The sequence below is a fragment of the Ambystoma mexicanum genome, chromosome 2p (assembly GCF_040938575.1).
Source record: "Ambystoma mexicanum isolate Mex_15411 chromosome 2p, UKY_AmexF1_1, whole genome shotgun sequence".
Taxonomy (NCBI): domain Eukaryota; kingdom Metazoa; phylum Chordata; class Amphibia; order Caudata; family Ambystomatidae; genus Ambystoma; species Ambystoma mexicanum.
Window position 1 is genome coordinate 920,436,954 of NC_090923.1, and position 14,997 is coordinate 920,451,950.

General features: G+C 45.1%; 1 protein-coding gene across 1 annotated transcript in view; it reads right to left on the reverse strand.

The window, feature by feature from the left end:
• The window catches only part of LOC138566911 (TNF receptor-associated factor 3-like), a 515,375-nt gene that overhangs the window by 217,727 nt on the left and 282,651 nt on the right, over nt 1-14,997 (reverse strand). The window contains exon 3 of the mRNA XM_069644644.1: nt 13,568-13,619. Coding sequence (XP_069500745.1) covers nt 13,568-13,619 — 52 coding nt within the window. The remainder of the gene's footprint in view (nt 1-13,567; nt 13,620-14,997) is intronic.

Consider the following 14,997-nt stretch of genomic DNA (forward strand, 5'->3'; position numbering starts at 1 on the left):
CTTTGTCCAAGACTGGAAAGTGCTCCTGTGCCAGGTTCCTTTCTGTTCCAGACTGGCGGGCATTGCTGTCGCATACTTCAGCATGTTCCGAGCTGGGCGGTGCTTCCAGGCTGGAGTTCTCTCTGCCTCAAACTGGGGTGTTTATAGGAGTACTTGAGGAGTTGAGCAAGGTCTAGAACGTGTACAATGATGCAACTCCTCTTATCAGTACACTGTGTAGCCCAGGGGCCGGCACACATCCCTCAGCATCCATCTTTCCAAAGTCGGCCCCTGTTACTGGTGACAACAGGTTCATCAGCCTAAATCTTGGGTCTTGCTCCTCAGAACCGCATCAGAGGGATCCCCCGGAGGGGACGGTGGCACAAGCCACATGGGGACCCAGGCTTCAGGCCTACTTGTGCTTAATATCAACCTACTTGATTCTGATAGAAGACGCACCCGCAAACCCCTGTCTGAACATTTTGTGTAGCTCCCCTACTTTCAGCGACCCACACCGTGCTTTCCCTGTCACTAGGCGGGACATACAAACTCTTTGGGGTCAGTGTCTCTACCAACATCCGTGACCACCATGAGGTATCTCTTAAGAGCCGGACTACATGGTAGAAGTTTAGGGACATTTGTAAAGGACCCACAGTCTGGAGGGGGCCTAAAAATAGATGTTTTCAAATTCCTTTGAGATTTAGTAACCTGCCTGTTATTGCTAAAGCAGGCTGAGCTGCCTGGCCAGCAGCAGAGCACGCAGTAAACCACCTGTTCCCATATGCACTACGCGTCCAAGCTTTGTTTGAAAAAGAAATGTCGACACAATTTTAAAGTCATCTGATACAAGGCAACACCTATGAATCCCCCTAGACATCATTTACAAAAAGAGAAGACGCACTTTCACTTTAAAGCACCTCTGGCTTCACCTATTGGTTAAACAGAACAGACTTTGGGGACACAACTGGAATGCTATTTTGAGTGTCCCCCCCAAAGAAAATTTTAAACAAGACGTGTAAATGCTAAGGTAAAAAAATGGCTTGACCTTTGAGACTGATCAATACAGATTTTAGTTTAGAGGCACTGCACTCTGACTTGCGTGAGGGGTTTATCATGAGAACTCATGTGGGCAAGAGGAAAACAGAAAAAGAAAGCATGGTTTTAAAGACCTTCTGCACTGACCCAATCATAAATGCATTTGATTGCATTTAATTGTATACTTTCTTTGTGAAGGCTTTTAGGTTATCGCCTGAAACACTCAGGACAATTATGCCTTTTCGAGCACTATCATGCTGGTTTATTTATTGAACAGATTATAATTGGGATGCAAATGACTATTTCTGAAAAACCAAAAAGGGGGGGATTTTGAAGCACTTCTGTTGGGAAGTTTTCTAAAAGGAGACAGGACATCCTGAAAAAGGCTCACCTTGTGCATTTGATTCCTCCACCACTAGCAAGAAAAAGTCGCTGGGATCTTTCTTAAAAAGTAAGTTTATGTAACCCACAAAATGAACTGAACTATCTTTGGCACCCAGCTGAAACATTAAAGCCACCCACCCTCCCCAGGGTTCAAATATCCACACACATCTCTGCAGCAGGTCCTCAACCTATTGAACCACCTGGATATCAAACATTGGTTAATATGTTCACAATCAGTATAGAATTTCAACACTAGCACTCAAAATCAGAAAAGTGTGTATCCTTACACCAGAGGTTATATCTCACTAGTATCCCAAACAAATGCCATAAGAGCTGCATGATAATGCCCACCAGTGTTTTCAGGATAGCAATACCCAGTAGCACAGGTTTATACCAGTGAAAGAAGTTTACCAAAAAAGTAGTTGAACCGTGACTCCAGCAGGGGACAGAGTAGGAAGGAAGGGAGCAACGTGCAACACTTTTTTCAAGGGTTGCAGTCATGCTAGTTGACAGCCAACTGAGTTGAAACAGATTTCAGTTAAGCTATAATTGATATCCGGTGGTAAAATGGCGAAGTGTGCTTTAACTTCACAAAGAACAGTTCTGGAAAGGTGAGCATGGTTGAAAAAAGTAGTGGAGCTGTTAACAGTAATAAATAAAACTAGTGGAGCACCACTCCCGAGCTCCTGACTTTTCCCACTCACTTAGACCACTGATTTATACACATCAGTGGCTCATTATTAACACTGGCTTTGCCTTAATATTAGCTCGATATAGTAATAGCTTAGTAGTGTCACTAGTACAGTGTCATCAGTGACTCAGCATAATCAGTGGCTCAATATCATCAGGCTCAGTTACCCAGTATTTTCGGCAGTTGGATTTCAATGACCCGGTGTCATCAGTGACTAAGCTTCTTCAGTGGCTCAATATCATCAGGCTCAGTTGCCCAGTATTCTCGGCAGTTGGATTTCAATGACCCAGTGTCATCAGTGACTCAGCATCTTCAGTGGCTCAATATCATCAGGCTCAGTTGCCCAGTATTCTCGCCAGTTGAATTTCAATGGCCCACTGTCATCAGTGACTCAGCATCTTCAGTGGCTCAATATCATCAGGCTCAGTTGCTCACTATTCTCAGCAGTTGGATTTCAATGACCCAGTGTCATCAGTGAACCAGCATCTTCAGTGGCTCAATATCATCAGGCTGTCATCAGTGACTCAGCATCTTCAGTGGCTCAATATCATCAGGCTGTCATCAGTGACTCAGCATCTTCAGTGGCTCAATATCATCAGGCTCAGTTGCTCAGTATTCTCGGCAGTTGGATTTCAATGGCCCACTGTCATCAGTGGCATGGTATTTCAGTGGCAACTTATCATATGGTGCTTGAAATGGTTCCATGTGATAATGTCGCCTGGGAAAAAGTCGCCAGGTAGGTTACCTTTTTTCCTGCACCCCCAAAAGTCTTCCTCCACATATTCTAGGACAGGTATTATTTACTATTATAGAAAACGTAGGGAAAGTGCTTGAATTTCTCGGGAGTGCAAATTTGGGGACCTTTTCCCAAGAGACTTTATCAATGGATACCTTTCAAATTGGCTTGGTTTCATCTCTGCATTGTCTGTGGCTTGATGTTATCAATGGATTAGTGTAACAAGTGGCCTAGCGTCATTAGTGTTTGGGCAGCACTGTCTACTGTCAATAGCGCAGTGGCTCTATACAATCAGAAGCTCAGCATCATGTGTGGCTCAGTATTGTTAACAGCTCAGTATCACTGAGGACCCACTGTTACCAATGCCTCACTTTTATCAGTAACTCAGTTCCAAAAGTCGCTCATCTCCCTGGGCCAGAGATCTGCAACTGTTGGATCGCCAGCTATTTTAGACTATGACTCCCATGATGCCTACCATTTACTATGCTGGCTCTGGCTGATGGGAGTTGTAGTCCCGCACATCTAGAGAGCCACAGGTTGCAGACCCCTTCCCTGGGCTCGCTATGCAAGATAGGCAGTTCTCAGAAGGCTGGGAGAGAGCAGCCATTAGTGCTTGAGAAAAGGCGCCGTCAGCCATCCGCACTGCTGAGAGCAAACTGGGCATCCCGGGGCATAACTACACTGCATAGTAGGATATCATCATAAGGACAAGGGTGTCACACAGAATTGGCCAGCATTTGGGGCAATTCTTTTAGCCACAAAGAAAAGTGTTATTTATGAAGAAGCCCTTACATGGTGTGTCCCCCTCCTGCTCTCTTTGATACCAAAAGCGCACAGAGGCACAGACATGACTGCACATGCGTGTCAGGGTGCATGACGTCATGACGGGGGAATACGGACACTACTGTTATCCTGTGCATATGTCCTGCACTGTCCTGTGATAGCACCAGCCCTCAGGCAGGAATCAACAGAAAGTAAGGTCTTGTGCTGGTTGTCAGGTGCTCATTTATGCAATTACCTGAGTCATTTCTGCACTGAATGCCCACTTTTTCATCTGAATGGTGTGGGGTGGTGACGTTGCATCGGGATGTTAGCCTCGCCAATAACTGGTTGTGTGCAGTGATCACAAACCATGGCTTGGACCCACACACCTGCAGACACTGATCCACAGGAGAATGTATCAATTTATGGTGAAGACAACACACATGTTTGCCCAGGCCCAAACACAAGGTAAGGACACAGGGCTCTTCTACCCTGCTCCGACCACCACCTTTCCACACTCAAGGCAGAGCGTCACTGGTATTCATTTATTTTATTTATTGGTTATTTATAATGCACCTATACACAAGTGTTTGGCGGTGCACGAACCACAATGGGGCCTGTGGCTTGGCCATCTAGGCAATTACTTCTTTATTTGTGCTTGGAATAATAAGATGCATGCTAGCTCACCCAGTTAGTCAAGAAATACATGGGGCCTCATTACGAGGCTTGCGCTCACGAATGAAGGGGGCCGGTACGGGACCGGCCCCCTTCATTCCGTCAGGGCTGATTACAGGGTTCCCATCACGGGACCCGGATGGGACGCCTGGTAAAACCAGGCGTGCTTTCCGGATCCTGCAAGGGGAAGAATAACGTAACAATGGGACACTTATAATGTGCCCATTGTTACCTCCATCCCCATTCCAATTGAGCCCTATGGGGGCTCAAATGGGAATGGGGAATGGTTCCTGCAAGGAGGACTTACCGGGTCCTCCTATGTCGGAATGACCCGGTAAGTCCCCATTGCAAGAACCCGGAAAAGGAGCCCGGTTTGGAGGCAGCCATGGAGCTAGTAGATCCATGGCTGCCTCCAAACTCGTAATGAGGCCCATGGACTTTTTTTGCCTTGCCGAACTTCTGAGATTATTGTGACTGTGCCACAGTGGCAACTGCGCACTTTCGCAATCACCGACAGAAACCATGTGCAAACCCTACGCTGCTTCCATGCAAGGGTGTGATATTTCAGGAGCACCAAAATCTGCAAGCTTGTAGCGTGCATGATCGATACACTATATCCAAGGGCACTAGCTATGAGATGGGCTCTGGTAGCGTACGTTTTTGATTGCCTCCCAAACAGACTACTTTATATTCTTGTTTTCTTTCTGTTTTGTGAGGCGCATCTTATTCATCAGGTCCAGGATTCACCTCTTAACTAAAGGTTGTGTGATCTCATGTTATTTTTTTTAAAAAATTTTAATTGTTTTTTATAACACGCTTAATAGTTCGGTTTCTAAGTGTGGATCCGGGATTCAAAACTCTGTTGCTTTGCATGGTCTTGCTTCCAAGACCAGCACATTTGCCTCATTACAAGTCCGGCGGTAACTGTGCCGGTAAAACTGGCAGGTTGGTGCTGGACTTGTACGTTTTACCAGCACCTGGCTTGCCGGAAACACTGTGGCATTACAACCCCGCGTTCCGGGAAGTCAGGCTCCCGGTAATGGGAATGGGGACCACAAAGCACTGGCACTGTTAATAACGGTGCCGGTGCTTCTGTGAAAGTCTGCGGGCGGATGCCGTTCCACCTCCCAGGTCTGACCCTGGCGGGCGGAACAGCACCTGCCTGCAGACTCGTAGTGTGCTGGTCTAGTAAAAACAGTGCCGGTAGCGTTACCAGCACCGCTGTTACGGGACCGGCACACTCGTAATGAGGCCCATTGTCCCTGTGCTATCGACCGTTCTCACTGCTCCTTTTCTGTGGGAGTTCTAATGCAAACTAAAGTGCAGTTTTTGCATAAAGGAACAGAGGTGGATCTAATAACTAAACAAAACATGTGTAGCTATTTTTCTAATTATTAACAATATTTATGTTTCCCCAGATGGAAATAATTGAAATATGCTGGGGAAAGAGCAGAGTTTTGATGCCTACGGGTGGAGTTAGGAACACACCACACAGCATCAGTAATCTCAGGATTTTTATTTTCAAATGTAGGCAGGCAGGGCTGTGTCTTTCTCAGCTCAGCAGGAGTTACTACCTACAACACACACACTCCAGTGCAGCTGACGCTGAAGACCTTGGGTGTTCCTGTGAAACCATTCATGCTGTAGGCTAAGTGGTGACTGAAGAAGTGAAACGTGCTGACTGTTGGCTAAGGCTGCAGAGATAAATCATTAATGAGTTAGTTCATTGGTGGGATCTAGGATGGACAATCAATCCATATTTTTTGTAACTGCCCCATTTTGGAGGACTTTGTCCTGTGTGTGTTGGGGGGAAGTTTTGACTCTGTTTATTAAGCAGAGTTGGGAGGCAGATGAATACGTCATCCATAGCTTCTTCTACTCCCCCGGGCCAATATTGCACAGGTACGAAACGTTACTCACTAAGAAACTGCCCCACCCTTATCCCAGGCAGGTACAGCAGGAGATGGACACAATCCGAGCTAAAGATGGGCAAGAGAAATAAAACAAACATTGCAACAATACATATGCATGCATTAGACATGAAGCACATTTGCACTCAACATGAAGAACGCATACACTATGTAATATATGCACCTATACACAAAGAATATTAACATATCATCAATAAGACATGAAGAATACTAACATAAGCAATATATAAGCTGAATGCAACTGGAACAACACGCAAATATAGCTCACCAACATAGAAACACAGCAGTAATGGGCAGCCATCTTTTCCAAAATGGAAGCCACAACATGCTTCTAATTAGACACAAGGCCTCAAGGCTTCATGAGAACACAAAATGATGAAACCACAGAAATACAGGTCCATGCAGGGCCCAGGCAGGAGCTGGTAACCACAGCCAAGGTTACCGTGAATTAAGGGAGGGTCAGAGGGCCTCATTACGACCCTGGCGGCCGCGGTATGAACGGTACCGGGCCACCACATTACGAGTTTGCTCGACGGTGGCGGTATGCACGTCTGGTCTGGCCAGATGTGCATACCGCACCCGCGAACAGACCAGGATGCTAAGGGGGCTCAAGTGGGAATGGGGACATATCGGGTCCGGGTCCCGAAAATGGGAATTACCGGGCCCGCAAAAGTCGGAATGGCCCGGTAATTCCCTTTTTTTCGGGACCCGGACACAAGTAGCCATGCCGGTAATGACGGCATGGCTACCTACAAACTCGCAATGAGGCCCAGAATGTTGTAGAGGCAGCACGAGATAGCAATTCCCAGGATACAAGAAGAATACTCCCAGAACAATTAAAGTTTTATAAGACTACAACTAGCCTTTGTAAGCCAGGTTCAGGTCCAAAAGACTCCGCGAAGAATAACTCAAGAGTGTCCCCAGTGGCAAGAGAAAACATACACTTGCATCAATATTAGCTAAAATCCTAATACATAAGGGGTGAAATAATTCCAAACACAATTCCCATCAGACGTGACCCATAATTCAAGAACGCTGTCTATTCATTATTAACAAACACAGATAGGACACCTGGCTTACTCCTTACATGTGTATCCAGACACGAGACACCACTCAAGGCCAAATACAAAGAGATCACCCTAGCTCATGGCCTAGAAATGAGGGATGGCATCTTATTTAATTGAAAGGAAAGCAGTCAATGGACCTCTCTCCCCCTACTTCTGCCTGACTCATGTCTTGATGACCTGTCAGTTGTTCAAGGATAGTTAATAAGAAGCCAACCAATGGAAATCTCTAAAGTTATGCCACCCATGAAGTAAGGTGCTAGGCAATGAAATATTAAATATTGCAGAGATTATGTCTTTTCTGCCTTTATCAATTTAGAGGTGGTCTCAGGAGGAGCCATCAGACAAGTGTAATATAATAACAAATCTAACCTCTATAGAATGTATATGCAATCACCAGAATTAGCCAATCCATGCACCCCATAGGTTTTTGGTAACTATGATTACAGTATGATGTCAGCTATGACAAATGTTGAATATATAAACCATTGTTTTTTATAAGCATGTCGACAGCACCAACAATGATATGCTTGTATGCTGTCCCTGCTTTATTTAGATGATAATAAAGCTGGGTTTTGCCTTGCACTCTGTCTATTTTCGTTATTGAGTCTCCAGAACCTGTGTGTAACTTGGGACTTTCCAGGCCATCTTCACAGCAGTTTTGACCCAGCCCTCTTTTTTGTGTCTGCAGATTGAGCGTTCTGCTGCTGCTGCTGCTGCTTTGCCATTGTTTTAGCCACTAATTTAGTAACAAGAATGTCTTTTGACTATAACATTGTGCACCTGCATATTGTTCTGGAGATTTTATTATTATCATTATTATTATTATTATTATTGTTATTATTATTATTAGGGTATTTATTGTGCGCTGAACTAGCTTCAGCAAGCAATGGCACACTTAACAATCATGGGGGGAAGAACACAATAAGGTAAGCAGAGACGAAGCGAGCAGAGAGCTAACAGGGGGAGTGCAGGCAATTGGCCGTAAGGGATCTACAAGCAACCAGTGGAAGAGACAGCAGGGAGCCAATCACTGAGTCTCAGGTAGGGTGGGCAGTGGAGGCTGTGTGGACCACAGTGTTAGGGAGGGGCTTTAAAGCATTGTATTCATGCCCTGCAGTGTACTGGCTGTGAAATGGCCAAGATTTATTGTAGTGAGTTTCACTGTCCATTGAGCTGAACTGTTTATGTGCTCTGTGATCTTTGTTTCCTTTCACGTGCTCTGCACAGGGTGGCCACATTGCAGAGAACTGTTCTGTGAGGGATGGTAGTTCCACAGACCATCAATGGTTTTAGGAAGGCAAGTGTGCAAGTGTGGAATTATGATATCGCCTGCATCCTGTGCTTTAAGTAGGATAAGACATTGAGGGGCCTCTAATGAGTCACAAAATAATATTTGGGCCCAAGAAGCAACTGGCACGTCATCAGAATCGCAAGTCAAGAAGGAACCTTTTGCTCTAACATACAAAGTCAAGTTTTTCTACCTGCCATGAAAGAGAGTAAAATCTGTTTTGGTGTTTTAAATATGATATAATGAAATGTCTATCAAATGAAAGCAGGGGGTCTGAGCCCTCGATAGCCTTGGCTAACAGAGTGACCTCTCACCATTTTCAAGTGCTTGCTTTCAACTTTGGCTTTTAATTCTCATGCACAGAGCCACAGAAGTTATATATTACAAAGCCAAGTCTACTGCCACAAACTTGTTAACTTTCTGTGGCTATGAAGTGTGACAAAATGACTGCTGCTCCTCAGGAGTACAGGGATGAGTAGTGGGTAAACTGCCTACTCAGCTCCACACTGCCACTACACCAGCAGTAATCCAAGGCATAAAGGTAAAACAGGTGCAGCCTGAAAGGTATACCCTTCTCCGCCTCTCTTGGCAACGTGGTCTCAGGGAAGGCTATATCTACAAGAGGGGAGTGAGCGGATAACTTAAGTACAATAGTCCAAAATAAAATAATGTCTAATAAAGGTTCTAAACAAATATAGACTCTTAATGAAAGAATAACATGTAAATAACTAATCTGAAAACACTAGGAAAGTCCACCGCTGTAAAAGAAAACACAGAGAATGCAGACTTTTATAAGAAAGGGCACTCTGGCTTGCTAGGCAGTGATTTTTAGGGAATCAGATTGGGCAACAATGTTAATGTTTAATGTTCTAGAAACTAAACGGCACAGAAGGGGGCTCAAAAGCCGTTATGGTCCCAAAAGTGGACTGGCAAACAGCGTGAGGTGGTGTTTTCGGTGGTGGGTTTGTGAGCTTTTTGACTAAGTCTGGCACACAGTGCTGCCCAAGCTTCAACGACACGTGGCATGAAGACACTTGGTACAGGCAGGCAATGTGGGGGACAGGGCAGCTCACAAGCGGTTCAATGTGGGAATCTGGGCCCATGACTTTTCCTTCATGCCTTGGTGGCCGGGAAGTACAATCTAGGCTGTACAGGACAAGTGAGTCCTTCTGACCGGCACTCCTATTCCAGGGAGCTTGGTTGGCTCCTACAAGGGATCCTTCATCTTCAGTGAGCGGGAGCCTAGTTTTTTGTTATGTTAGTGCCTGCCTTTGGAGCCTGATTCCCAGGAAAACTCCTGAGGCAAGTTCATTGCTTTTTATTGCACTATTGAACTCATGATGGTCAATTGTATTTATATTTATCCATCAATTCAGGATTCAAATTCAATTTTGATACATTTTTTCCATTGAATTAATTTTCAACTTAACAAAGATAAAAACAAATCTGTGTTTTGAGCTTTATCCCACTACTATGGTATCTGTATTTCTAATTCTTTTTGTGGGCAACCTCACCTCAATAATGACATTGTGTGATATCAAATTGTTGTGGCTGTATATTTGTGTGATTCTCTCAGTCATCATGCTAAACCAGGAATGGCTTATATTCACAGATATATGTTCCACCACACTCTCTAGATTGCACAATCCCTTGAGTTTAGGTCAGAGGTGCAGACAGTTAAAATGCCAACTCTGTCTGCAGGGACTTGCTGTCCCAGCAGCTGCCGGAGAGGCACAGGTGACCTTTGAACCTGATGTGTTTCCACTGCAGAGCTATGTGTTGTAGATGTCAGGAGGCTAGTAACAGCAGGGCAAATGTGCAAATTATCATTGTGGCATGGGATATTTATGAAACAGAGATCAGTTTAGCAGACCTCCCTTCCAGAAACAGAATTGTCAACATTATTTTTTGGTAACAAAAATAAAAAGTCCATCGCTTTCACAGCCTAGTCAGATGGCTTGCTGTCCCATGAAGATGTAGGATTTTACCTTGAAAAAGCGACCACCTCATATGATCCTATGTGACCTCTGTTCCTGAGTCATCACATAGCCTACAGTGTTTGTTATTATAAATTACATGAAAGCGATTGTGCAATACTTGAGCCTGGCCAACCTTAATTCCAGACACTTACAACATAATGCCAAATTCACAGAGGCTCTAATAGAAATTATGTAAGCATTATTTGAATGCACACATATATTCAACTCTTGATAGGGCGGGAAACCATATAACGGCTACAGCGAGTCAGCACTTATAAAAGACAAGACTTCATTTAAATCTCACATTCACTCAGATTAGGTTAGATTTATTTAACACTTTTGGCCACAGGGCCTTTTGTGAAAGAAAAATACAATACATTGATTAAAAACATCAAACAACATTTAGAAGATAAAATAAACTAAAAGCAGGTCTGAAGTCTCGAGATTTTGCATTAATGTCTATGGGCCTCATTACACGGTAGGCGGTAAGGGTTAACGGTCACCGGTAAGGGTACCGGTGACCGTTAACCCTTACCGCCTTATTACGAGGTCCCTTTGCGGGTTGGTACTTTAACGCCTGCTTTTAGCAGGCTTTAAAAAACGAACCCGCAAAGGGACCTTGGTGCTAATTACGGTACCGTAATTTGCGGTACCGTAATTAGCGCCTTCCCCGTTCCCATTATGCCCTATGGCGGCAAAAATGGGAATGGGGAAGGGCCTTGGTGAATGGGGAATTATCGCCCCCGCTCACCTTGGCGTAGGGCGGTAATTCCGCCATCCTCCAAGGCGGACACAGTAAAATACCGACGGCAACCATGGTGCTACTAGCGCCATGGTTACCGCCTACTGTGTAATGAGGCCATATATGTGTGTCCATAGGTTGGTGAGTGAGTGTGTTTTGGTGGCAAGTCAATGTTTATGGGTTAATGTGTTCCTGCACCTCGATGAGTGAGTGTATATGGGAGTGTGTAGATCTGTGAGTGAATGTGGTTGGAAAACCTAGGCAGCGTATGGCAAGATGCATGGTGGGAGAAATTGTCTGTTGGGGTCATATTTATACTTCCTGGCAGAGGTGTCATTCTTTATCTGCCTAAGGGGTTGTTATTGTTATTCTTCCTGCTATTGAGGTCTTCTGTAGCCACGGTCCTGTCGAGTAACCATGGCTATGGGAAATCGTTTGTGCTCTTCACTTGGTCCCAGGGCCCCCTCCGCCCCCCAAATTTCACAGGGTATCCTCTCCCCCCTTCCTGCCCCCCACCTCTAGACTGAGGCCACCTAGTCAGTTTTCCTGCTCCAAATGGCCTTTTTCAGCTTTTTGTTTTTGGGTAGCCCCGGGTATAACTGCGGTTATCTCTTGCATCGCCAAAAAGATGCCAGCTTTTTTCATTTCTGAAAAGGCTTCATCCTGCAAAGCTCCATGAAAGATATCTCTATAATTTTGGGAGAAATTGGCACCCCCTTCTCCATTAAATATTTTAAAAGGTACTGGATGCAATAACTCCAGACCCCCAAAGAATCGTGAGTCAACGCTTCGTGCCCAAGTTGTTTTGGACCTGGTCCAATTACATCCAGCGGTTTTTGCTGTGCGGTCTGGCAAAAACGTATGTTTTTTTGTCTGTGAGAAAATGAATGGGGACTAGGCCGAAACTTCTTTTTATTGTTTCTTTAATAACTTTTTAATTTTTTAGCAAATCTTTCACAAAATGTCCAGTCTTCGGGAGGGCGAGGGGGGGAGGGGCGTGCATAGAATATTGTCTGCAAAACATCAGCCATGTTCGTCAAAAAGTTATTAGCAAATCATTTTTGTGATTTCCTATGGAACTCACCACTCACCTTAACTATATAGACCGCCAGACTCTCATGAGATGACACGCTATGTTTGGGTCAGAAGCCAGATTGGGGCTGGGGAGTCCTGTATTAGGAATGTGCAACAGAGCCACTTGGTCCTATCTCCTGTCTACCACCTGAAGACCTCTAAGTCAGGATTTTAGTCTAGGATTCCTGGATCCTGGATGGGTACCTCAAGCAGTAGGCCACAGCCCATCTCTAACACTGAGCACTGCATGCCGCACACAGCACACATGAATACCTCTCCAGAAAAACACCTAGCAGACTGCACGCTACGCACACACAGGAACACTGAGGCATGTTTAATGAACTTACATACACATGGATGTGGGACAAAGCTGCAAAACCCACCCCACTCAAGTTAAAGAGTACATCAATCAAATAGACTTAAAACCGTGTTGAGAAAGGTGCCAATATCCAATCCCTAGGTGGTGCTGCTTGTTAGGGAAATCCTTAAATAACATGGCATAAGGTAAAGACTATAGGCTTTGCCCATGCTTGCTTAAACTAGTCACAGTAGTAAGGTCGATTGTGCTACCCTTTATGAATGTGTACCCTTTGTAGAAGTTCAGAGTTAATACATTCCATTTCTAGAAGTTTCCTTTCCTGAACGTAATGGTATATGTTTCTTACTGCCATTGAATTGTTTTGAATACGTCTTCACACCTCATTACCTCTGCCTTCTGCTCGTTGAAGCTGCACAACCTGTGGGGCAGGGAACGGGGGGCCCAGGAGGCCATGGTTCACTCTAGTGAGTGACGTCCTGGCCCTGGTTCCTGACACAGAATTTTTCGGTGGCACCCATCTACACCCTCATCTTACCTCTTTCCTTTAAAGGAGCCAATGAAATCCTTACAGTAAGAAATATGAAAGCCTTTCCGGTTTAGATGCAATGAAGATGCCCTGAAGGCCTTTCAGTGCCATGCCTTTCAAAGGCTGTGCACGATAGCGGCTGCCACACCTCGTTGAGACGGTCTTTCCGGGGGGGGGGGGAGGGTAGACTGCCTGGGATGCCACAGACATTTAGGAGAATGGGCCCGATTATCACAATGCGGCGAGCCGCGAGCTCCCTGGCCAAAAACAGGAGACATTCTCACATTCTCTCTGTTGCGAGTGACAGTAGAATGGCAAAACGCGTTCCACCCTTAACACATACACTCATCACACCAGCACAAAAGTACTCCATACTCACCTTTAATGAATGCAATGTGTGTTGATCTACAGGACACAACGAAGCAGGGCAGCTGAAACAGAGAAATCACCATGATCAGTGGGGAACAAAGGACCCACCCTTCTCCCCCGAAAACGTTGTGGCATATGAGGCTGGCACAAGGACTTGAATATATTTGGTGCTTGCCAGCCATTAACCTGCTAAAGACACTGCAACATGTAAGAGGGGCGGATTCTTGCGAGAAACTGGCAGGGCTGTGCGGGAGGTATGAGTGGCAAGGGGTTAATACAAAGCCATTCACCTCTAGACACTACTGTAGGAGTCAAGTTTCTTATAGACCTTATATACAGTACCAAGTTACATAAACATACAAATTTGACAGCATACAATATTAAATACAACCATAATTCCAATAAATACATAACATGAAAATGCATTTCCGGTGCGTAGGCAAATGTCGGGATTTGTCATGACGCATTTAGAGAGTGCAACCTTGACTTTTTGTGCACTAGCTCACAGAACAAGTTGAGCGAACTTTACACTACTCCCTTCAAGATTGCACAAGCCTGCCACAGACACGGACACACACTCCTGAACATAGCTTTTTAGGTCGTGGAAATCACTTCCAAATTATGTATGTATTTGTGGGTTAAGCGGTCAAAGGGGAGTTGACGTAGGTAGGGGCTTTAGTGAACGGGGAAGGGGAATTCCCACCCCCCCCCACCCCCCCGCCCAAGAAAAAAATGAAAGTCAAATTTCGAAGTAATTTCCACGAAGTTAATTACAACCAAGTAATTTACATCATGGAAATGACATGCAACTTCCTTGTGGAAATCTGTTATGCAAAATGGTGCATTTTATAACTATCTCTCAGTGGCGATGTTTCCTGGGAAAATGTAATGCACTGTTGCCGGAGTAACAGTGCATCCACAGGCAACATGAAATTATATGACATGAGTTATTTATAACGCAGAGCCTGAACAGAAGCGTTTCTAGGCGCAACACGGCAAGGGAGGGAAGACAGAGGGGGGACAAAACAAGCGATCTTCCTAGTCATTCAGATCGTGCAAGTGCGGTAACATCCATGGCTGTGTGCTTTGACCTAAATTTCGATGTGCTGTTTGGCATGCTGGGCTCGCACGTTTCCTGCCATGCTCCCCACCTTTACAAGTCACTAGCAACATGTTCACTTTACTGCCAGAAATGAGCACCACTCCCCCACGGGCTTTCTTTCTATGCATTCACTGTGGTTAGTGGAGGGGGCAGACTTTCTAAACCTGCAGGTGAATTAAAGACACTTCCCCACGACCTGCTGCTCTCAATCCTTCATGTTTCCCGCTCTACTCTTCAACACACGTCTTAGGTTCTTGCAGCATTAATGGCCATCGATGGTGTGGGCAAGTATAAGGTGGATCAGCACTGGTTGGATTAGGAGTGATATTCAGGCTTCT